The sequence below is a fragment of the Malaclemys terrapin genome, chromosome 8, assembly GCF_027887155.1.
Source record: "Malaclemys terrapin pileata isolate rMalTer1 chromosome 8, rMalTer1.hap1, whole genome shotgun sequence".
NCBI classification, from domain to species: Eukaryota; Metazoa; Chordata; order Testudines; family Emydidae; genus Malaclemys; species Malaclemys terrapin.
This window is the reverse complement of record NC_071512.1, coordinates 110593281-110616349: the sequence shown is the minus strand read 5'-3', so window position 1 is coordinate 110616349 and position 23069 is coordinate 110593281. Positions and strand designations below refer to the sequence as shown.

The 23069-nt window shown below is 48.2% G+C and overlaps 1 protein-coding gene across 3 annotated transcripts in view; it reads left to right on the top strand.

Annotated features, from left to right (window-relative positions):
- Nucleotides 1-23069, top strand: part of CFAP57 (cilia and flagella associated protein 57) — a 145402-nt gene that overhangs the window by 60604 nt on the left and 61729 nt on the right. For all 3 annotated transcript variants that reach the window (XM_054038478.1, XM_054038479.1, XM_054038480.1), the window contains 3 exons: nt 11207-11372; nt 11823-11936; nt 21648-21860. In XM_054038478.1, the coding sequence (XP_053894453.1) occupies nt 11207-11372; nt 11823-11936; nt 21648-21860 (493 nt within the window). The remainder of the gene's footprint in view (nt 1-11206; nt 11373-11822; nt 11937-21647; nt 21861-23069) is intronic.

The following is a 23069-nucleotide window of genomic DNA, read 5'->3' as shown; positions in this document are numbered from 1 at the left end:
TCACTTGATCATTGCCTGTTGGTCCACTCCTTCTGGGGCACCTGGCATTGGCCACTGTCGGTAGACAGGATACTGGGCTAGATGGACCTTTGGTCTGACCCGGTACGGCCGTTCTTATGTTCCAGCTGCTGCATGGTGAAGCTGGGCACTGGAACTGAATTCAGGGCGCTTGTCTCTCCTGTGCTCTCAGTGACACCCCGGCTGACACCTAGGCAGTGTGGAAGAGAAGGCGGTGAGCTTCAAATGCAAAGGGATAAGAGCCAGACCTATAGAGTTGCATGGAAAGGTCAGGGGAGTAGATGATGACAAGGAGCCTAGGTAGTGGAGTCTGGGACTGGAGGATGGCAGGGAGGTAGAGACTAAGTATGGAAGAAAGGGAGTTTGAGGGTGGGGGAAACAGAGACTGGATGGAGGAAACTGAGATTGGATGAGGAGTTGGGGAGGGGACTGGGAACCAGTGGAATGGGGAGAAGGGCATGATAGGGAAAGGAGAAGATCCAGACAAGGAATCAGTATGTGGGGAAGAACTACGATTCTTCTTTGAATGCTTGTTCATGTCAAGTCCAATTAGGTGTTGTGGCAGAGCTCTGACCTTGCCCCCGTGGGTCCTGCGCTTCTAGGTGGTATATGCTAGTCTCAGTGGCTCACTGTGACCCTCCACGTAGCCCTTCTTTCTCTAGGGCCAGGGTTACAGTCTACTGAGCCCTTTTCATCATAAGCCAGCAAAGAGGTTGGTGAGAGAACTCCCACAGTCTCTGTTGTCCCTAGGGGCTTGTTTTAGAACAGTTTAGCCTCCTGTCCTGACAGGGCCTAACTTCCCCTCCCAGGAGGTGTTCCTGTAGTGGTGGGTTGAGGGGAACCCAGGCCCGCACTCTACTCCGGGTTCCAGCCCAGGGACCCTAATGGTAACAGCTGCTGGCAGCCAACCTTTCACTGCCAGTGTTGCTACATTTCCCTGGGCCACTTCCCCACAGCTCTCCTGCTTCTCCCTTACCTTAGGGCTCCCTAAGAGGATGTCTTCATTAACCAGCCCTTCAGCCGCACTTCCTCTCCTCTGGCTCCCTGGCTCTCCTCTGCCTGACTGGAGTGAGCCCTTTTTATAATATCAGCGGGGCCTTAATTAGAGTCAGGTGGTCACATTAGCTTAATGGCCTCACCTGACTCTTTGCAGGTTAATTGGAGTCAGGTGTTCTCATTAGCCTGGAGCAGCCCCTGCTCTGGTCAGTCAGGGAACAGAAAACTGTTAATCCAGTGGCCAGTATATCTGCCTTCTGCTATTCTGCTGTACCCAACTGGCCTGGGTCTATCACAGTGTGCATGCACCGCGTGCACGGCAGCCAAAAAGTTTTTCCCTTAGCAGTATCCTTTGGGTCGGCTCAGGCGCTCCCTGGCACTGGATATACAGCCCTGTTGACCTGCCACCCCCTCAGTTCCTTCTTACCGCCTGTGACAGTTAGCCAGAACACTAATTTCTCTTGCTTCAGTAAGCATCTCTCTAGCAGTTGAATTTTCATTCTTGTATATAATTAGTTAGTTTACATAGTAGTTAGTAGTTTTTATATATAAGTTTCATGTGGGGATTTCCCCCCCACACACTTTCTTCCCAGTACAGGGGCATGCCTCAGTCTCCAGGTTTTAAACCCTGCGCAGCTTGTGGCAAGCTTATGCCCAAGAGTGACCCCCTTCTTCTTGTTTAAAGTGTTTGGGGGAAGCTCATCAAAAAGAATGCTGCAAAATTTGCAGGAGTTTCCGTCCAAGGACACAGAAGGAGAGAGATCAGCGCTTCAAGTTAATCCTCATGGAGGCAACTCTCCGTCCGCAATCGGACCCTGGTTCGGCAGAGCCAACCCCAAGCACCTCATCATCAGTGCGGAGCACATTGGCAGCACCGGCACATGAATTGGTGCAGAGGAAGGACTTCAGTAGAGACCCTCGGCACCGATGGGACAGGGGCCGACACCACTCACATTTACCGGTGCCTCATAAGAAAAAGAGACCTGAAAGGGGTCGCTCCCCTATGCCCAGACCGGCGCAAATGGAGCTCGCAACCATGAGACCCGCATCAGGCTATGCAACTTCGGCCTCAGTTTCAAGGGTCTGGCGACTCCTGCCCTTACACGTGACCAGTCGAGTCTGGGCCCCCGTTTTTCTCCAGTCAGCGAGGGCCATGATCTACAGATGCCATCCATGCCGGAGGCATTCGAGGTGGCGAGAGACCTTATCACCCTCACGGCGCTGCCCTCCCCTCTGAGACAGGACAGGACACCCACGTCGGTCTCAGCAGCACCCGTGAGACCCCCGGTGCCATCCAGGGACAAATCAACAATGATTCTGCAATGGTTGTCCAGTGCCGTCGACAAGCGCGCCCGTGGGGGAGCCGCACTGGTCCCCTAGCCCTAGACGCCGCTCTTCAGCACTGAGTGGCACCACTCCTCCCTGGTCTTCCTATATGGAGTCCTCGGAATCAGAAGTGGAGTCCTTCCAATCTAGAGCCAGGAAGAGCAGGAGCTCCAGATCGGACAGGTGGAGACACCACCTTCAGCCGGCACCGTGGCTGAGTCAGTGGCAGTCCCCTGCTCAGTGGCCTTTCTGGACCCCCTGGGCTTTCTGCCAGGGCCAGAGCCAATGGTCCTTATGATAAATGAAGGCGGGGGTAGCTCCCTTTTATGGACACCCAGCCAGCCAGTAGCTATAAAATCCCTCTTAGTAGCTGTTCTCTAATTGCTCTACCTGTAAAGGGTTAAAAAGTCTCACTGCTATGCATAGGTAAAAGGAAGTGAGTGGGCACCTGGCCAAAAGAGCCAATGGGAAGGCTAGAACTTTTTAAAATTGAAACAAGACTCCTCTTTTGTCTGTCTATTGTTGTTCTCAGGGAGAGGCAGACAGGGAGCAGTTATGCTGTGAGAAGCTTGGGCCAGGTATGAAAAACCATCAGTATCATACCAAGAAACTACTCATCTAAAACCCCAGATTTGTAAGTAGATCAGGAAATGTCTAGAAAGACGTGATTAGGTTTATCCCTTTTATTTCTTTATGGCTTGTGGATTCCTCTGTGCTAACCCCAAGTGCTTTTGTTTTGCTTGTAACCTTTAAGCTGGACCTCAAGAGAGCTATTCTTGATGCTTAATTCTTGTAGTTTTTTTTTTTAATCTAGCAAAAGCCTAAGTTCCCAGATGTATTTTCTGCTAGACCTTGTAAGAAAGCCCAGAGACCTGGATTTTTGTGCCTTAAGAGGTTTGTACACATATTTAATTAGCTGGTGGCAACAGCTGATTTCCTTTTTTTTTTTTTTTTTTCTTTTTCTTTTTCTTTCTCAGCTCTTCCCCGGAGGCGGAGTAAAAGGGCTTGAGAGTATCCCACAGGAAGGAATTCTCAAGTGCGCCTTCCTGGGTTCTTAAAGGGGTTTTGCACTTGGGTGGTGGCAGCATCTACCAATCCAAGGTCAGAGAAAAGCTGTAACCTTGGGAGTTTAATACAAGCCTGGAGTGGCCAGTATTAATTTTTAGAGTCCTTGCAGGCCCCCACCGTCTGCACCCGAAGTTCCAGAGTCGGGAATCAGCCTTGACAGTCCTACTTGAGTTTGGCTTCTATGGCATCAGCCACCTTTGCTCCTCCGCTATCCCAGCATGACCAGGGTATTACCGCACAGCACCGACCCAACCAGCACCGGCGCTGGCACACCTGGCATTGACACATTCAGCACCAACACACCCAGCATTGACACACTCGGCACTGACACCACCAACTCCGATACTAGCATCCACATCGACCGCGCCAGCACTGTCATAGTTGGCATCGACTGCGCCAATTCCGGCACCTGGGCTGCACTGGAACACTGAGCACCCAAGATCCCCTCAGCTCTGAGGGCAGGGAACAGGACCCACTTGTAGCTAGGGCCTCATCCTCATCTTCGCCTGATGAGGTGGTGGCAGGAATGTCGATGGCCCGTGCCCTGGAGAACAGCAGACTGCTCCAACAACTTCTCAGGAGGGTGGCACAGAACGTGGCAATCCAGACTGAGGAGGTGGTGGAGACATCGGACCCTATGGTTGACATCCTCGCCCCTTTGGCCCCTCCTGCGTTGCTCTGCCACTTATTAAAACAATTAGTGACATCCCTATAACTCTCTGGCAGATCCCTGCCTCTTTGCCACCAACAGCAAAGAGAAATGAGCGGAAGTACTTTGTTCCTTCTAGAGGCTACGAGCACCTCTATACCCACCCCCCGCCAGACTCCCCAGTGGTGGCCACTTTGCTTCAGAGGGAGTGCCAAGGCTTCCAGGGCCTGTCCCCAAAAAACTGGGAAGCAAAAAAATTGGACCTCTTTGGGAGGAAAATTTATTTGACTGGGGGGCTCCAGCTCTGTATATCTAACCACCAGGCCATCCTCAGCAGGTACAACTACAACACCTGTGGAGCTATGGCTAAAGTTTGCAGAGCTGTTACCAGAGGACTCTAGGGCAGAGTTTTCCTCGCTCATGGAAGAAGGGAAACTGGTTGCCCGTGCTTCACTGCAGGCAGCCTTTGATGTGGCTGACTCGCAGGGCCATCCCTAGCCATTCTGTGGCCCTATGCAGCCCCCCCGCAGGTGGGGGTGTGGGGCCCCAGGCCTCAGCGGGGGGGGGTGGCTTTGGGAGGCAGCGCAGGGGCTGGAGCAGCACACAGCTGTGTAGGGCACCAGGAAATTTGGTGCCCCAAATTTCCTGGTGCCCTACGCAGCTGCGTACTTTGTGTACGGTTAGGGATGCCCCTGCTGACTCGGCATCCCGCACTATGGCCTCTGGGATAGCCATGAGAAGGAGCTCCTGGCTACAGGTCTCTGGGCTTCCTTACAAGGTCCAGCAGACAATACAAGATATCCCCTTTAGGGTTCAATCCTGTTTTCCGAGAAAACAGATTCCCAGCCTCATAGCCTGAAGGACTCAAGGGCCACCCTCAAGTCCCTTGGCCTCCATACTCTGGCTAATCAAAGGAAATACGTTAAGCTACAGCTCCTGCCTCGTTTTTACCAGCTGCAAAATAGGCAAGACTTCTCTTGCAGGTGGAATAGAAATAATGGAAAGAGGTGTCACCCTTCATCAGGGCTTTGGCCAGACAAAGTAGTCATCTGGCCAGAAGCAGAACTTTTGAAGATGCACCCGGGGGCAATGCACCAGTCTGGACACTGGATCCATTCCACCTTACCTTCTTGTGTGAACTGTCCCCTATCCTGTGTGGGCCCATATTACATTGGATTTCTGGGTACTCCGCATGGTAGAAAGGGGTTACTCCCTCCAGTTCTCTGCCCGTCTGCCTTTCCATCCCCCTTCCCCGTCCCTCTTCAGGGACCCTTACCACGAGCAGCTCCTCGCACAGGAAGTGCACTCGCTCCTAATGCTGGGGGCAGTGGAAGAGGTTCCTCAGGAGCTGAGGGGCAAGGGCTTCTATTCCTAGTATTTCCTAATACCGAAAGCCAAAGGCGGCCTCAGGCCCATCCTAGACCTGCGACATCTCAACAGGTTCATGAAGAAATTGAAGTTCCACATGGTCTCTTTGGCCTCCATTATCCCTTCCTTGGATCCAAAGGACTGGTATGCTGCCCTTGAGTTGAAGGACGCTTATTTTCATATTTCAATCACACCATCCCACAGAAGGTACCTCAGATTCGTGGTGAACCACAATCATTACCACTTCACAGTCCTCCCGTTCAACTTGTCAGCAGATCCTCGAGTGTTTATCAAGTGCATGGCAGTCATGGCTGCATTCCTATGCAACCGTCGTGTGCAAGTGTTTATGGACTTCGATGACCCTGCTAATCAAGGGCCACTCCAGGGCACAAGTGAGCTTCACAAGGGCTACTTTCGATGACCTGGGCCACCTTCTGAATGTACAAAAGTCAACCTTATTCCCCGTGCAGCGGATAGAGTTTATAGGAGCGATATTGGACTCTACACAGGCCAGGGCATACCTCCCGAAATCGCGATTCTGGTCCCTGGGCGATATCATTTGAAGCCTCAGCCAGTTCCCTACCGCCACAGCAAGGAACTGCCTAAAGCTTCTGGGACACATGGCCGCTTGTACCTATATAGTACAGCACGCCAGGCTGAGACTCCGGCCTCTTCAGGCTGGCTGGCTGGTGTATCGACTGGTCTGGGATGGTCTAGACAAGATCCTCACTCTACCTCATCCTGACCTCGACTCCCTCCTGTGATGGCTCAACCTGCAGGCAGTATGTGCGGGGATTCCCTTCGCCAGACCACAGCCAGCCCTCTCACTGGTGATGGACGCATCAGCGTTGGGGAGGGGTGCGTACTTGGGAGACCTCAGGACACAGGGTCTCTGGTCTCAGGCGGAGCTCTCCCTTCACATCAACGTCAGGGAGCTGAGAGCGGTCCGTCTAGCATGCCAAACGTTCCAAGTTCATCTGGAAGGGAAGTGTATATTGGTCATGATAGACAATACAACAGCAATGTTTTATATAAACAGACAAGGGTGTGCACACTCCTCTCTCATGTGCCAGGAAGCCCTCAGATTATGGGACTTGTGCATAGCTCACTCGATACGCCTGGAGGCATCGTACCGCCTCGGAGTACAGAACGAGTTGGTGGACTATCTCAGCAGATCCTTTCACAGCCACGAGCAGTCCCTATGCCTGGATGTCGCGAACACTATCTTCTAATAGTGGGGGTTTCCCCAGATAGACTTATTCGCCATGTGATGCAACAGGAAGTGCCAGCAGTTTTGCTCCTTTCTGAATCACAGCCCGGGCTCCATCACGGACGCATTCCTCCTGCCCCGGAAGGGACGCCTCCTGTACTCGTTTCCTCCCATACCTCTCATTCACAAAGTGCTCCTCAAGGTTTGGAGGGACGAGGCCTCAGTGCTATTGATAGCTCCAGCCTGGCCCCATCAGCACTGGTACACCTCTCTTCTGGAAATGTCCGTGGAAGCCCAATCGCCTTACCGTTCTTCCTAGACTTGATAACTCAGGATCACAGCCGTCTCCAGCATCCAAACCTCGAATCGCTCTGCACCTCACGACGTAGAAGCTCTGTGGCTGAATCCAATAGCACTCGCCTGTTAGGACCCAGTCAGACAAATCCTCCTTGCTAGTAGGAAACCTTCCAGTAGGGCTACCTACTTGGTCAAATAGAAGAGATTCTCAATTTGGTCTTCTCAATACCATCCGTCTCCAACTCTAGCATCCATACCTGTCATATTGGACTACCTTCTCCACCTCAAACAGCAAGGGCTTACCCTGTCATCAGTAAAGGTCCACCTGGCCACTATCTTGGCCTTCCATCCAGGTGTGCAGGGTCAGTCGGTCTTTTCCAACCTGATGGTGAGTCTTTTCCTAAAGGGTCTCGACAGACCCTCACGTACGACAGCTGGTCCCAGCCTGGGACCGTAATCTGGTCCTTTCCAGCCTGATGGAGATGTCCTTTGAACCGCTGGTGACATGTTCCTTGCTGTATCACAAGGTGGCATTCCTGGTAGCAATAACATCGGCCAGGGGAGTGTCAGAGCTCAAGGCACTAACTTCTGAGCCTCCGTACACAGTGTTCTATAAGAACAAGGTTCAGCTCAGACCTCATCCAGCGTTCCTCCCTAAGGTTGTCTCCCAGTACCACATTAACCAGGACATCTTTCTCCCAGTTTTCTATCCTAAGCCACACTCAAGCAGCAGGAGCAAAAACTGCACTCGTTGGACGTTCGCTGGGCATTAGCCTTCTACATCAATGAACAAAACCGTTCTGGAAATCCATTCAGCTGTTTGTCACAGTAACAGACAGAATGAAGGGGCTTCCAGTCTCCTCCCAAAGGATCTCGTCTTGGATCACGTCCTGCATCTGGGCATGCTACGACTGGCGAAGGTACTTGCCACTCTGCTTACAGTGCACTCCACGAGGGCGCAGGCATAATCAGCGGCGTTCCTGGCCCATGTTCTGACGTAGGAAATCTGCAGCGCTGCGACGTGGTCATCAATACATAACTTTACCTCGCATTACACTATTACCCAGCAGGCCAGAGATGATGCAGCCTTTGGGAGAGTGGTGCTACAGTCAGGGAACCTTTGAGCTCCAACCCCGCCTCCAAAACTTGGGCTTGGTAATCACCTAATTCGAATTTACATGAACAAGCACTCAAAGAAGAAAAAACAGTTACTTACCTTCTCGTAACTGTTGTTCTTTGAGATGTGTGGTGTTCATGTTCATTCCAATACCCACCCTCCTTACCCCTCTGTTGGAGCAGCCAGCAAGAAGGAACTGGGGGTGGCAGGTCAGCAGGGTGCCATAAAGGCGTGACCCCAGGAGGCGCCTTAGCTGACTGTTAGGGGAAAAACTTTCCGGCTGCCGTGCATGCAGTGCACGCACACCTAATTGGAATGGACATGAGTAAACACTTCTAGAAAACAACAGTTATGAGAAAGTAAGTAACCATTTTTTGTCTGGGCAAAGAGACTGAGAAAAGTAGGTAGGTGAAGTGAGGACACTGAGACTTGATAGGAAGCTTGGGAGCCAGTGGGGACAGGAAATGTTGTGGGGGTGGAGGGAGAGGCTGGAGCTGGGTGGGGGAGAGACAGATTGTGGAGTTGGGGAGAGAACTGGGGTTGACTGGGCAAGGAAACTGGGAACAAGGAACCAGGTGGGATAGGGTAGAGGACTGGGACTGGCTGCCAAGAAGAGGACTTGAACTGGGATCAGAAGACTTAGGAGTAGAGACTGGGACTGGCTAGGTGAGGAGAGTGGGATGATATGAGGAGCCAACAGTGGGATAGAGACAGGACTGGGATAGACACAGAAGAAGTCAAACTTTGGGATAATGGGCAGAAGTTAACAGAATGTTAGGAACAATTAGGAAAGAAATAGATAATGAAACAGAAAATATAATGCCTCTATGTAAATCCCTGGTACGCCCACAAATTGAATACTGTGTGTAGTTCTAGTTGCCCCATCTCAAAAAAGATATATAGAATTGGAAAAGGTACAGAGATGGGCAACAAAAATTATTAGGAGTATGGAACAGCTTCCATATGAGGAGAGATTAATAAGACTGGGACTGTTCATCTTAGAAAAAAGACGACTAAAGGGGGATATGATAGAGGTCTATAAAATCATGAATGGTGTGGAGAAAGTGAATAGGGAAGTGTTATTTGCTCCTTCACATAACACAAAACCAGGGATCACCTGATGAAATTAACGGGTAGCAGGTTTAAAACAAACATAAGGAAACACTTCTTCACACAACACACAGTCAATCTGTGGAACTCGTTGCCAGGGGATGTTGTGAAGGCCAAAATTATAACTATAATAAATTATAAATAATTATAATTATTTGAATTATGGGTTCAAAAAAGAATTTGATAAGTTCAAGGAGGACAAGTCCATCAATGGGCATCAGCTGCAATGGTCAGGGATGCAGCCCCATGCTTTGAGTGTCCCTAAACTTCTGACAGCCAGATGCTGGACAGCTGGGGATGGATCACTTGATAAATTGCCTTGTTCTGTTCACTCTCTCTGAAGCATCTGGGGCTGGCAATTGTCGGTAGATGTGATACCGGGCTAGATGGACCATTAATCTGATCCAGTATGCCATTCTTGTGTACTTATGTCTCAGATTAGTGAATACTTTTCACCATAATCTCTCTGTGTCTGTTTCCCCATCTGTAAAATGGGGATAATAATACCCACTCATCTAACATGGGGGCTTGTGAACATAAATTAATGTTTATGAAGCACTCAGATACTATAATAATGAGCATCATAGAAAAATTAGTGAGGAAATCAGTAATTCTGTCTTCTGAGCAAAGTCTGAGTTGTGAGCAGCAAATAAGGAATGAGGCCACACATTGATCAAGGAGAAAACAAAATATTGAATAACTGCTCATTAAGTGAGCGCCATCCATTCTGTGCACTGAATGAGGCAGGTTTCCTGTGGAAAAAATAGTATGTGATAATGTAATTAAAGACTTTACCATAATGCGTACACACAGGAGGGCGAAATTAAGGTTGGACAGGCAATCTTAATTCTGGCTTTTCCTAATTTTTTCATTGCTTGACTTTGCAACCTTAAAATGTTCTTTTAACTTATTTTTTTGCATGTAATTTAGTGAAAATTTTCACAGGCAGAAAAGAAAATTTTTGTGAGATCCCTTGTTTAAAAAATATTAGCAGAACATGAGGGCAGGGGACTGGACTCGATGACCTCTCGAGGTCCCTTCCAGTCCTAGAATCTATGAATCTATAACACCAATGGCTGCATGAGCACCAGAAGGGGTCATTCCTATTATAAATTACTTATAATGTACTAGTCTGACCAGCTCTGTGAATTTGAATGACTAATCAGCTCATTAACCAGATCAAATGAAATTAATTCCTTTTCTGAAATAGTGCCACATCATCTGCACAGTCACCCCCACAAGCAGAACCATAAGTAAATACATGAGTCTTCTATCCTTCCCTAATGCATGTAGTCTGTGAAAGACCAATGTGGGGAGTGAGTCCTGAAGTCAAGAATGCCCAGTCCCAAGCACCATACATTTAACTCCACACCTGAAACTGCACCCAGAGCAAACAGGAAGCACATGCAGCCTGTAGAGAATAGATATGGTGAATGTCTTTTGTCTTTTACTACTAATGCAAGCAGGCAGCTGCACTCTGCACTATCTGCCTGCCTGCAGTTGTTTTCAAGGGTAACCCCATGCAAAGCTGCATTATAGTAATCAAGCCAAGGGAGTCAAAGGCAGGAATGTTGCAGGTACACATAGGCTAAACACAGATGGTGAAAAGATTCTCGTGATGAATTTTTCTCTAAGCACGTCACAGTACAATAATTAAAGTGGACGTGTCTAACACTGCATTTTAGGGATATGAAATACTAAACAATTCTACTGATTTCATTGTCTCACATGGCCAGGGGAGCTCAGACTATGTATTTCTATTGTGTGATATCCAACCAGAACTGCGTTCATCTCCCTCATTGTGTAACAGTGGACAAGTGAGTCTCTGCTCCTGCAAACCTGCCTTACCTTTCCCCATAGACAGGTGCCCAAATTCCTGTTCATTGACTGTATCACCTGTGTGACTGTGGCATGGCTGATTGTTTCACATCACCCTAAATCTCTACAAGGGGTCTTGCAGCAATTCTCAGTGCAGGGCTAGACATCTGTCTGGCTGTTTGTAAGTGTGTGACTTGGGCTGTGTTACTGACTGTGGTGATTCTTGCAGCACTTTGGACTTGTATAAGGAGTACCAGGAAGAAGCATATGCAGTTTCTCTTCATCCCACTGGCCTTTACGTTTTGGTTGGGTTTTCTGACAAACTACGGCTTATGAACCTGCTAATTGATGACATCCGTACTTTTAAGGACTTCACTGTGAGAGGGTGCAGAGAGGTGAGGAGCAACATAGAAGCTGGGATCAGGGGAGCTTGGGAAGTGGGGTGAATGACATGGTGGGGAGCAATGTGGAAGTTGAGTTCGGAGAGGAGAACAATAGTGTGAATGTTGAGATATGAGAATCTGAGGACGGAATCCTGAATGAAAAAGGGCATAATGGGGGCTTGGGACCTGGGAGTCACCAGAGAGGTGAGAAGCACTGTGGAAGTGGAAGTTGCAGGAGAAAGGGGCATCAGACCCATAGGGTAGCTAAGAAGAGGGTCCTAGGAGATGAGGGGGCATCATGAAAAATGATGTCCATACATGGAGGTTTCTTCTTGCATGACCTTCAAACACTGGTGACTGTATTGCAACTTCAGTAAGAGACTGGGTGTTGTGGGTTTTTTTCTGTATTTCCATCATACATTCAGTAATAGTTGTGTGTGTTCTCTCGCTCTCTCTCTCCAGTGCACCTTCAGTAATGGGGGTCATCTTTTTGCTGCAGTTAATGGAAACGTGATTCATATTTACTCCACCACCAGCTTTGAGAATGTTAATAATCTGAAAGGACACAATGGGAAGGTCAGTGTGCAAGGCCTACCATACCTGTGGGTAAAGGAGAACTGGTAGATATAATTCATTAGAAGTTTCAAAAAGCCTATATCAAAAAGTCTCTCATCGGGGCTATGAAGGAAACTTAGTAGTCATGGGGGAGAGGTAAAGTACTGTAATGGATCAGAGATTGACTAACAGTCAGGAAGCAGAGATACAAAGAAATAAATGGTAAATTTTCATCATGGCAGAAAGCTGGAAGCAGGTGCCACAAGGTTCTGTTCTACAGCCAGTGCTTAATATTTATTAATGACCTGGAAAATATGGATATTTTTACAAAAATTTCATTCAAAGATTGGTTCTTCTTGTCCATGCCACGTTAGGTGTGTGCGCGCCATGTGCACCATTGCCAAAGATTTTTCCCTCAGTGGTATCCGTTGGGCTGGCTCTAGCACCTCTGGTGCTGCGTGCTTATGTGCCGGTATAAGGGGCACCACCAACCACTCACCCTCTCAGTTCCTTTTTACTGTCTGTGACTGTTGCTGGAACAACCTCTCTTGCTTCAGCAAGGCTTCTTCCCAGTGGTTTTTGGATTCTGATTAATAGTTTATTAGTTTTAAGTATAATTTTAGTGTATATAGATATTGTAGTTAGCGTTAGTGTGAATAGATAGTCCCTATCGTCGAGGGACTTTTTTTGCCCCAGCAGCTGGGCATATCCCGGTCCCCAGGCTTCAAACATTGTGGTTCCTGCGGCAAACCTGTGCCTGTGAGCGACCCACACTCCAGCCGTTTGAAGTGCTTGTGAGAAACTCACATGAGGGACAAGTGCCACATTTGTCGGGACTTTAGATCCTGCACAAAAAAGGATAGAGAAATAAGACTGAAGGCTATCCTAATGGAAGCCAGTCTAAGACTGGCCTCAGAGCCAAGCTGCACCAATTCTGCACCAAGCACTTTGGCCTTGGTGCGAAGTGCTCCTCCAGCACCACGCTCTTCCTAGCACTGTTCACCATCTCCAGTGCTGAAGAAGAAGCACAAAAAGCAGTGCACCAACAGAGGGCACTCACCAGTGCAGAAGAAGGACAAGCATGGGGAAGGCAGCGGAGTGCGACTTGCATCGGGCCACTCGGGAACCCTATGTTGAGCCTCAGGGCCACCACCAGTACCCAGTGCTGCCAGACCTCGGTGCGGGTCCCCCCGCCAGCACCTGGCCAATGGTTCAGTAGCCTATGCAGTGTCCATACTGGAACCCGAGGGGTTTCCCCTGGTACCTAGTCCTCCTCCTCATCAATCATACCTGTTGATTTCTGAGAGTGGGCTACCGCCCCTTCCCTGCTGGCACTGGACTCTGACTCTGGGTCCGACGTTTAGGATGTGGCTACCATGAATGTCATTGAGGAAGAGGAAGGAGCCCCTCCTCTGGTGCAAGCTTCCTCCTCCTCCTCCTCCCCAGAGGAGGCTGTCTTGAGGCTGAGTAACTCACTTCTGCAGGATGACTTCAGGGCCCATCAGGACCTTCTGAAGCAGATAGCAGCTAACCTGGGTCTGGAGATAGGATTTTAAGGAATCATCCCACAGCCTTATTGCGGCAGCTCCCTCCAAAGTGGCCTTACCATTAATGAGGCTGTAATGGGTCCAGTTAAGGCCCTGTGGTACGAGTATCCCGCAGACTCTACCGTACCACTAATACATGTATGCCCGTAACAATGGACCAGCTCAGTGAAAGATGGGACTTTCCATTCCTCCCTAGGCTAGACAAAGACACTCCCTCTGAGATACATCTTTATACCCTGATACAAACAAGTTACATACTGCTACTCTGACATAGTTAGTTACTGCCCCCTGACGTGGCTAGTTATCACCCATCACCTTGTACATGTTGGTTTGATTACAACATCTTTATTACGTACTGCATCCTGACCTTATCTTTTAGGAGGGGTCAGTGTGTTCCCCTGTTATCCTTGGGGAATGTTTTTGTACCATCCTTGATATCAGGATGTTCTGGGTATATGTCATCAGGCCCCCCTCTCTCCCTCCCTCGGTGAAAGCAATGGCAAAAAATCGTTTATCGACTTTTTTCCTGGGTTACCTGTGCAGATCACATACCACAGCAAGCATGGAGCCCGCTCAGCTCACTGTCACCGTATGTCTCCTGGGTGCTGCTGGCAGACGTGGTACTGCAATCCTACATAGTAGCATCCCCTTGCCTTGCCTTGTGGACGGCAGATGGTGCAATACGACTGCTAGCCGTCATCGTCGTCCCGTGAGTGCTCCTGGCCGACCTCGGTTAGGTTGGTCGGGGGCGCCTGGACAGACATGGGTGCTCCTGGCTGGCCGCGGTGAGGTTGGTCAGGGGCGCCTGGACAAAAATGGGAATGACTCCAAGTCATTCTCTTCTTTAAGTTTCGTCTAGTGGAGATTCAGTCCTGCCTGAAATATCATGCCAGCTGGAGGCTTCTGCCTCAGGCTGCTCTCCCAGTCGGCAGCACCTCGCGGTCGCACCTACCCCAGCCTACCCCTTGCTCCAATGGCTCATGAAGCCTGGACAGTAGTAAGGAGCCGTTCAACTATAGGCTGAGCAAGTGCATAATGGTGGTAGAATGTGCCTTTGGATGTTTAAAAGCTCGCTGGCGCAGTTTACTGACTCGGTTAGACCTCAGCGAAACTAATATTCCCATCGTTATTATTGCTTGCTGTGTGCTCCACAATATCTGGGGAGACGTTTATGGTGGGGTGGGAGGTTGAGTCAAAACACCTGGCTGCTGATTACGCGCAGCCAGACACCAGAGCAGTTAGAAGAGCACAGCAGGGTGCGCTGTGCATCAGAGAAGCTTTGAAAACCAGTTTCATGATTGGCCAGGCTATGGTGTGAAAGTTCTGTTTGTTTCTCCTTGATGAAAACCCGCTCCCTTGGTTCACTTTACTTCCCTGTAAGCCAACCGCCCTCCCCTCTCCCCTTTGAACTCCGCATGCAGAGGCAATAAAATCATTGTTGTTTCAAATTCATTCATTCTTCATTAATTCATCACACAAATGGGGGGATAACTGCCAAGGTAGCCCGGGAGGGGTGAGGAAGGAGGGAAGCACAGGGGTGGGGTAGTTGTTGGGGCATCCCCTAGAATGGCATGCAGATCATCATAGAAGCGGCATGTTTGGGGCTCTGACCCGGAGCGGCTGTTTGCCTCTCTGGTACTTTGGTAGGCTTCACGCGGCACTGCTGCGGGTCCATGTCATATCCTCTGTCCTTCATGCCCTCGGAGATTTTTTCAAATATTCCGGCATTTCGTCTTTTGGAACTGAGTTCGGATAGCACGGATTCGTCTCCCCATATAGCAATCAGATGCAGTACCTCCCGTTCGGTCCATGCTGGAGCTCTTTTGCAATTTTGGGACTCCATGGTCACCTGTGCTGATGAGCTCTGCATGGTCACCTGTGCTGATCAGCTCACCATGATAGCCAAACAGGAAATGAAATTCAAACATTCACGGGGCTTTTCCTGTCTACCTGGCCAGTGCGTCTGAGTTGAGAGTGCTGTCCAGAGTGGTCACAATGGAGCACTCTGGGATAGCTCCCGGAGGCCAATACCATCGAATTGCGTACACACTACCTCAAATTCGACCCAGCAGGGTCGATTTCAGCGCTAATCCCCTCGTCGGGGAGGAGTACAGAAATCAATTTTAAGAGCCTTTAAGTTGACAAAAATGGCTTCATCGTGTGGACGGATGCAGGGTTAAATCGATCTAACGCTGCTAAATTTGACCTAAACTCGTACTGTAGACGAGGCTAAAAAACAGACAGTGATAACTATAGTAACTCCTCGCTTAATGTTAGAATCATAGAATATTAGTGTTGGAAGAGAACTCAGGAGGTCATCTAGTCCAATCCCCTGCTCAAAGCAGGACAAACACCAATTAAATCATCCCAGCCAGGGCTTTGTCAAGCCAGGCCTTAAAAACCTCTAAGGATGGAGATTGCTCCACCTCCCTAGGTAACCCATTCCATTGCTTCACCATCCTCCTAGTGAAATAGTGTTTCCTAATATCCAACCTAGACCTCCCGCACTGCAATTTGAGACCATTGCTTCTTGTTCTGTCATCTGCCACCATTGAGAACAGCCTAGCTCCATCCTCTTTGGAATCCCCCTTCAGGTAGTTGAAGGCTGCTATCAAATCCCCGCTCACTCTTCTCTTCTGCAGACTAAATAACCCCAGTTCCCTCAATCGCTTCTCGTAAGTCATGTGCCCCAGCCCCCTAATCATTTTCGTTGCCCTCTGCTGGACTCCCTCCAATTTGTCCACATCCCTTCTGTAGCGGAGGGACCAAAACTGGACACAATACTCCAGGTGTGGCCTCACCAGTGCCGAATAGAGGGGAATATTCACTTCCCTCAATCTGCTGGCAATGCTCCTATTAATACAGCCCAATATGCCGTTGGCCTTATTAGCAACAAGGGCACACTGTTGACTCATATCCAGCTTCTCATCCACTGTAATCCCCAGGTCCTTTTCTGCAGAACTGCTCCTTAGCCAGTCTATCCCCAGCCTATAGCGGTGCATGGGATTCTTCCTTCCTAAGTGCAGGATTCTGCACTTGTCCTTGTTGAACCTCATCAGATTTCTTTTGGCCCAATCCTCCAATTTGTCTAGGTCATTCTGGACCCTATCCCTACCCTCCAGCGTATCTACCTCTCCCCCCAGCTTAGTGTCATCTGCAAACTTGCTGAGGGTGCAATTCATCCCATCATCCAGATCATTAATAAAGATGTTGAACAAAACCGGCTCCAGGACCAACCCCTGGGGCACTCCGCTTGATACCGGCTGCCAACTAGACATCGAGCTGTTGATCACTACCCGTTGAGCCTGAAAATCTAGCCAGCTTTCTATCCACTTTATAGTCCATTCATCCAATCCATACTTCAACTCACTGGCAAGAATACTGTGGGAGACCGTATCAAAAGCTTTGCTAAAGTCAAGATATATCACTTCCACCGCTTTCCCCATATCCAGTTATCTCATCATAAAAGGCAATCAGGTTGGTCAGACATGACTTGCCCTTGGTGAATCCATGTTGACTGTTCCTGATCACCTTCCTCTCCTCCAAGTGCTTCAAAATGGATTTCTTGAGGACCTGCTCCATGATTTTTGCCAGGGACTGAAGTGAGGCTGACCGGTCTGTAGTTCCCCGGGTTCTCTTTCTTCTTTTTTTAAAATATGGGCACTATGTTTGATTTTTTCCAATCGTCTGGGACCTTCCCTGATCGCCACAAATTTTCAAAGATAATAGCCAATGGCTCTGCAATCACATCAGCCAACTCCCCCAGCACCCTTGGATGCATTAGATCTGTACCCATGGACTTGTACATGTCCAGCTTTTCTAAATAGTCCTTAATCTGTTCTTTCACCACTGAGGGCTGCTCACCTCCTCCCCATACTGTGTTGCCCAGTGCAGCAGTCTGGGAGCTGACCTTGTCTGTGAAGACCAAGGAAAAAAAAGCATTGAGTACTTCACCTTTTTTCACATTATCTGTCACTACGTTGCCTCCCCCATTCAGTAAGTAGTTATGTTGTACTTACGTTCCTGGAAAATGCTACTTTAAGCGAAACAATGTTAAGCGAATCCAATTTCCCCTCAAGAATTAATGTAAATAAGGGGTGGTTAGGTTCCAGGGAAATTTTTTTGCCAGATGAGCCTATATTTTATTTATACACACACAGTAGAAGTTTTAAACAAACAATTTAGTACGGTACACAGCAACGATGATTGTGAAGCTTGGTTGCGGTGGTGGAGTCAGAGGGTGGAAGAGGGTGAGATATTTCCCAGGGAATGCCTTATTGCTAAATGATGAATTAGCACTCGGCTGAGTCCTCAAGGGTTAACATGTTGTTAATGTAGCCTTATACTCTACAAGTCAGCATGAATTATGGGAGGAGACACAGCATGGCAGAGAGAGACAGAGCCACACACCGTGTGTGTGTGTGTGTGTGTGTGTGAGAGAGAGAGAGACCCCACTCTAAGTACACTCTAAGTACACTGCCTTTTTAGGTAGATCAGCAAGTTGAGACAGCAGCTACTGCCAGCAAGCTTCCTCTATCCTGAGCCCTGTCGTGTCCTCCCCTGCTCTGTGGAATGAGGTAAAAGAGCGGGGAGAGGGGGACACCCTGACATCAGCATCCCTCTCCCCCTCCCCCCCCCCCGCCAGCAAGCAGGAGGCTCCTGGGAGCAGCTCCAAGGCAGAGGGCAGGAGCAGCACACGGCCGTGGGGGAGGGACACCTGAACTGCCTGGCAGTTGATCGCCTGCTGGGGGGCTGTTGCACAGGGAACTTAGGGGAGCTGAGAAGGGGGCTACTGGCCCATCCTGGTTCCAAGCCCCCACCAGCTAGCTCCAACCGGCTGCTCTTCCTGCAAGCAGTGGACAAAGCAGGCGGCTGCCAAATAACGGGCACTGCGCAACTTTAAACGAGCATGTTCTCTAATTGATCAGCAATGTAACAACAAAACAACGCTAACCGGGACGACTTAAGTGAGGAGTTACTGTATAGGGAAACAAATGGAAGTATTTCAAATTAAAAAACAGACAAAAGCAATCAATGGTATCTTTTCAACCAAAACTGCTGGTAAGTGGTTTTGCCAGACAGAGTGTTTTCTTGCGAAGTTCTCTTTGCACATCTTAAGATTTGTCTGTCTGTTTGGTCACTGTTGGTGCTATTAGGGCAGAAATGCTTCTTACAATCCAATACTATATGGTTTTGATGTGGTTTAGATGGGACATTATTCCCTTCTTCTTAAGTCATAGCTTCTGCTGTCCTACTATGCTGCTGCTTCTTATTGCAGAAAGGCCTTGGCCTACACCAGGAAGAACATAAACATCAGGGAACTCAGTGTTGTCTGCTTAGCCTGCCAAGTGTTCCTTCTCCAGATCTCTGGCAAGGTGGTGCAAGTCCTGACAGACAATACTGCGGCCATGTTCTATATCAACAAGCAGGGAGGAGCTTGATCCTCTACCCTGTGTCAGGAGGCCATCCATGAGATTTCTGCACGAAGCACTCCATCCACCTTGAGGCATCACATCTTCCCAGAGCCCAGAATGCACTGGTGGATCGCCTCAGCAGGTCCTTTCCCTCTCACCACTAGGGGTTCCTTCACCATAAATCATCAGGTTCATCTTCCAAAGCTGGGGGTCTTCCCAGGTGGACCTGTTCATGACCAAGCAGAACAGAAAGTCCCACCAGTTTTTCTCGCTGTGAGGGCACAGCGTGGGCTCTCTCTCCTATGCCTTCCTGCTCCCATGGACAGGGCTGCTGCTCTACGCTTTTCCCCCGGTCCCTCTGGTTCACAAGGTCCTCCTGAAAATCAAGCGGGACAAGGCGAGAGTTATTCTCATAGCCTCAGTGTGGCCACATCAACACCAGTTTGGCACGCTGCTGGATCTATCAATAGCAATCCCACTCCTGCTTTCGCTCTGTCTGGACCTGATCTCAAAAGACAATGGCCGGTTGCTTCACCCAAACCTCGCCTCTCTTCACCAACTGTGTGGATGTTACATGGCTGAACCTGGAGGAGCAGGCCTGTTAGGAGCTAGTTCTCCAGATCTTGATAGGTAGTAGAAAGCCGTCCACTAGGGCTACCTACCTTGACAAATGGAAGAGCTTCTCAATTTGGGTGTGACATAGAGGTCTCTCTCCGATCCGGTCTCTTCAGATTATCTTGGACTATTTAAGAACATAACGGCCATACTGGGTCAGACCAAAGGTCCATCTAGCCCAGTATACTGTCCTCCAACAGTGGCCAATGCCAGGTGCCCCAGAAGGAATGAACAGAACAGGTAACTATTAAGTGATCCATCCTCTGTCGCCCATTCCCAGCTTCTGGCAAACGGAAGCTAGGGACACCATCCCTGCCCATCCTGGCTAATAGCAATTACTTCCTCCATCTAAAGCAGCAAGGTCTGGCCCTTGTGTCTATCAAGGTGCACTTGGTAGCAGTCTCAGCCTTCCACCCACTGGTGAATGGCAGGTCAGTGTTCTCTCACAAGATGGCGGTCCAGTTTCTCAATGTACTGGAGAGACTCTATCCTCAGGTCCTCCCTCCGTGTGACTTAAACCTGGTTCTGTCAAGGTTCATGGGCCCTCCCTTTGAACCTCTAGCGTTCTCCTCTCTTAGAAAGTTGTCTTCCTGGTGATGATCACCTCAGCCAGAAGGGTTTCTGAAATCAAGGCCCTTATGTCAGAACCACTATACACAGTGTTCTTCAAGGACAAGATCCAACTGCACCCCACCCAGCTTTCCTGCCAAAGGTGGTTTCACAATTCCATAGCAACCAGGCTATTTTCCTGCCAGTCTTCTTCCCGAGGCCTCACAAAAACTCTGAGGAGCAGCAGCTTCACTCATTAGATGTTAGGCATGCCCTCACCTTCTGTATTGAAAGGGCTAAACCCTTTCACAAATCCATATAGCTCTTTGTAGCAGAAAAGATTAAATGGCTTCCAGTATCAGTCCAGAGGAACTTGTCCTGGATAACTGCCTGTGGGCTTGCTGCAAGCAGGCGAATGTCATACCTCTGGCCATCCTAACTGCTCACTCCACGAAAGCTCAGGTCTCTTCAGCGGCATTCCTTGCACAAGTCCCGGTCCAGAACAACTGCAGGGCAACAACTTGGTCATCAGTGTATACCTTTGCATCCCACTATGCCATCACCCCACAGGCCAGAGACGACGCCAGGTTCGGAAGAGCAATGTTGCAGCCAGCATGTCCATGAACTCTGATCTCACCTTCTGAGGTACTGCTTGTGAGTCATCTTATGTGGAATGGACATGAGCAAGCACTCGAAAAAGAAAAAATGGTTACTGACCATAATTGTTGTTCTTTGAGATGTGTTGCTCATGTCCATTCCATGACCCACCCTCCTGCCCCTCTGTCGGAGTGGACCAACAAGAAGGAACTGAGAGGGTGCATGGCCTGTGACGTCCCTTATACCAGCACCTGAGCGCGCTGCACCAGGGGGTGCTAAAGCCAGCCCAATGGATACCACTGAGGGAAACATCTCCAGCAACAGTGCACACGGCATGCACACACCTAATGTGGCATGGACATGAGCAACACATCTCGAAGAACAACAGTTACGGTCAGTAACCCTTTTTTATAGTATTATTTATTCTAATATTTCTGTAGCTCATTGCTGTAGTGAAAATATCTTCAGTGCACTGATGTGTTCATTGCTTCTCACTAGGTAGGAGCTCAGTCACTGGTAGTCAACTTGTATAATGTATCTGAATAGCTCAATCACTGGTAGTCAACTTGTATAATGTATTCAGGTTGTTCTGAAGGGTAGCGGTTGGTAATAGTATTGGAGTAACAGATGAAAGAACCTGGAGATATGTTACAGGACTCCCCTTATGCTCAGTAATATGATTAACATTTTAACATTTTCTATCAGTGTGCTTAATTCTATAAGTAATTCTTATACATTTTCTAAAGCAAAAAACAAAAACAAAAGAAAAAAAACAATAACCTAGCACAAAAAAAGAAATGAGGAGAAATTTAATTTGGCTGTTTAAAAAGAGCAAAAGCTATATTAGAAGCATGGCTGTGCCATATAAAACAGGGATTACTATAAACAGAACCATGTCTAGAAGGGGTTCACCAGATAAAATGGTCAGATTTAACAAGACACGAGCTCCCTTCCAGGGCTCATAGAGTCACCAAGTGTGGGTCTGATTGGTGTGTTTCCACTCTTACCAGGTGCGCTCAGTCATATGGAGTGCAGATGACAATAAGTTGATTTCCTGTGGCACAGATGGTGCAGTGTATGAGTGGAGCTTGTTGACGGGTAAGAGGGAGTCAGAGTGTGTGCTCAAGTCCTGCAGCTACAGCGGTGTTGCCATCTCTCCTGATGCCAAAATCATCTTTGCTGTTGGATCTGACCAAACGCTCAAGGAAATTTCGGATTCTTCGGTAAGCCAATTAACATACATACCTGTGACTTTGCTAGGTCCTGGCAGGCAGCTTAAAGGACGGTCATTACCCAGGGAAAGCACTGGTGCTTTCCTCACCCTACCTCCCATTTTCCAATTTAGGCAACTAGGAAGGAACCTTATCCTCATATGCATCCACCAACACCTCCTACCATCTGAAATGTTATGTTGTTATTTATCTATGTTCTTATACTGTGCCCTTCACCATGATACCTGGGCATTTGTTGCTGTTTCATTTCAATTTATGATACTTCCAGCAATTTTTCAATGCATATGACACATTAACTTTGAGATACATTATCAAAAGCTTTACTAAAATTCAAATATATGTCATCAATTGCAATTTCCCTTGTCCACAGCTTTTCTTTACAGAAGCAGTTAAATGTGTGTGACAAGTGTTTAAAATTTTCAAAAGCACCTATGTCTCATCTTCAAAAGTTACTTAGACACTTTTGAAAATTTTACAAAGATCTGGTTTTTACTTTTGAACTTTGGGGTACAGATGTGGAGACCTGCATGAAAGACCCCCTAAGCTTATATTTTACAAGCTTAGGTTAAAAACTTTTTTAAGGCACAATTTTTTGTTTTTTGTTTTTGGATGGTATTGCTGCCACCACCAAGTGATTTAAACAAACATTTAGGGAGGGGCCACTTGGAGCCCTATCCCCCCCCAAAATATTCCCCCAAGCCCCTTCACCCCATTTTCTGGGGAGACTTGAGAATAATATACCAAACAAATAGGTTAACAAGGTGAGCACAGACCAGACCCTTGGGTTTTTAGGACACTAAAAACCAATTAGGTTTTTAAAAGAAGAACTTTATTATAAAAAAAAAAAAGTAAAAGAAGCACCTCTGTAAAATTAGGATGGAAGGTAATTTTACAGGGTAATAAAAAGACGTAAAACACAGAGGCTTTTTCTTTAGGCTTAACTTTAAAGTTACAAAACAGGAATAAACCATTTTTTTAGCATAGGCTAAATTTACAGGCTAAAACAAAAGTTAATTTAATGCATTTTTTTGCTATTACTTATAATTTTTGTAATTTTAGATGTATTATTTTAGTAGAAGCTGTATTACCTGCTTGGTTATTTTTTGTTTTTGTTTTAAGAGGGAACACACACAAAAGAGCACAAACAAAGCCTTCCACCACCCCCACCCCCACCCCCAATTTGAAAGTATTTTTTTGGTT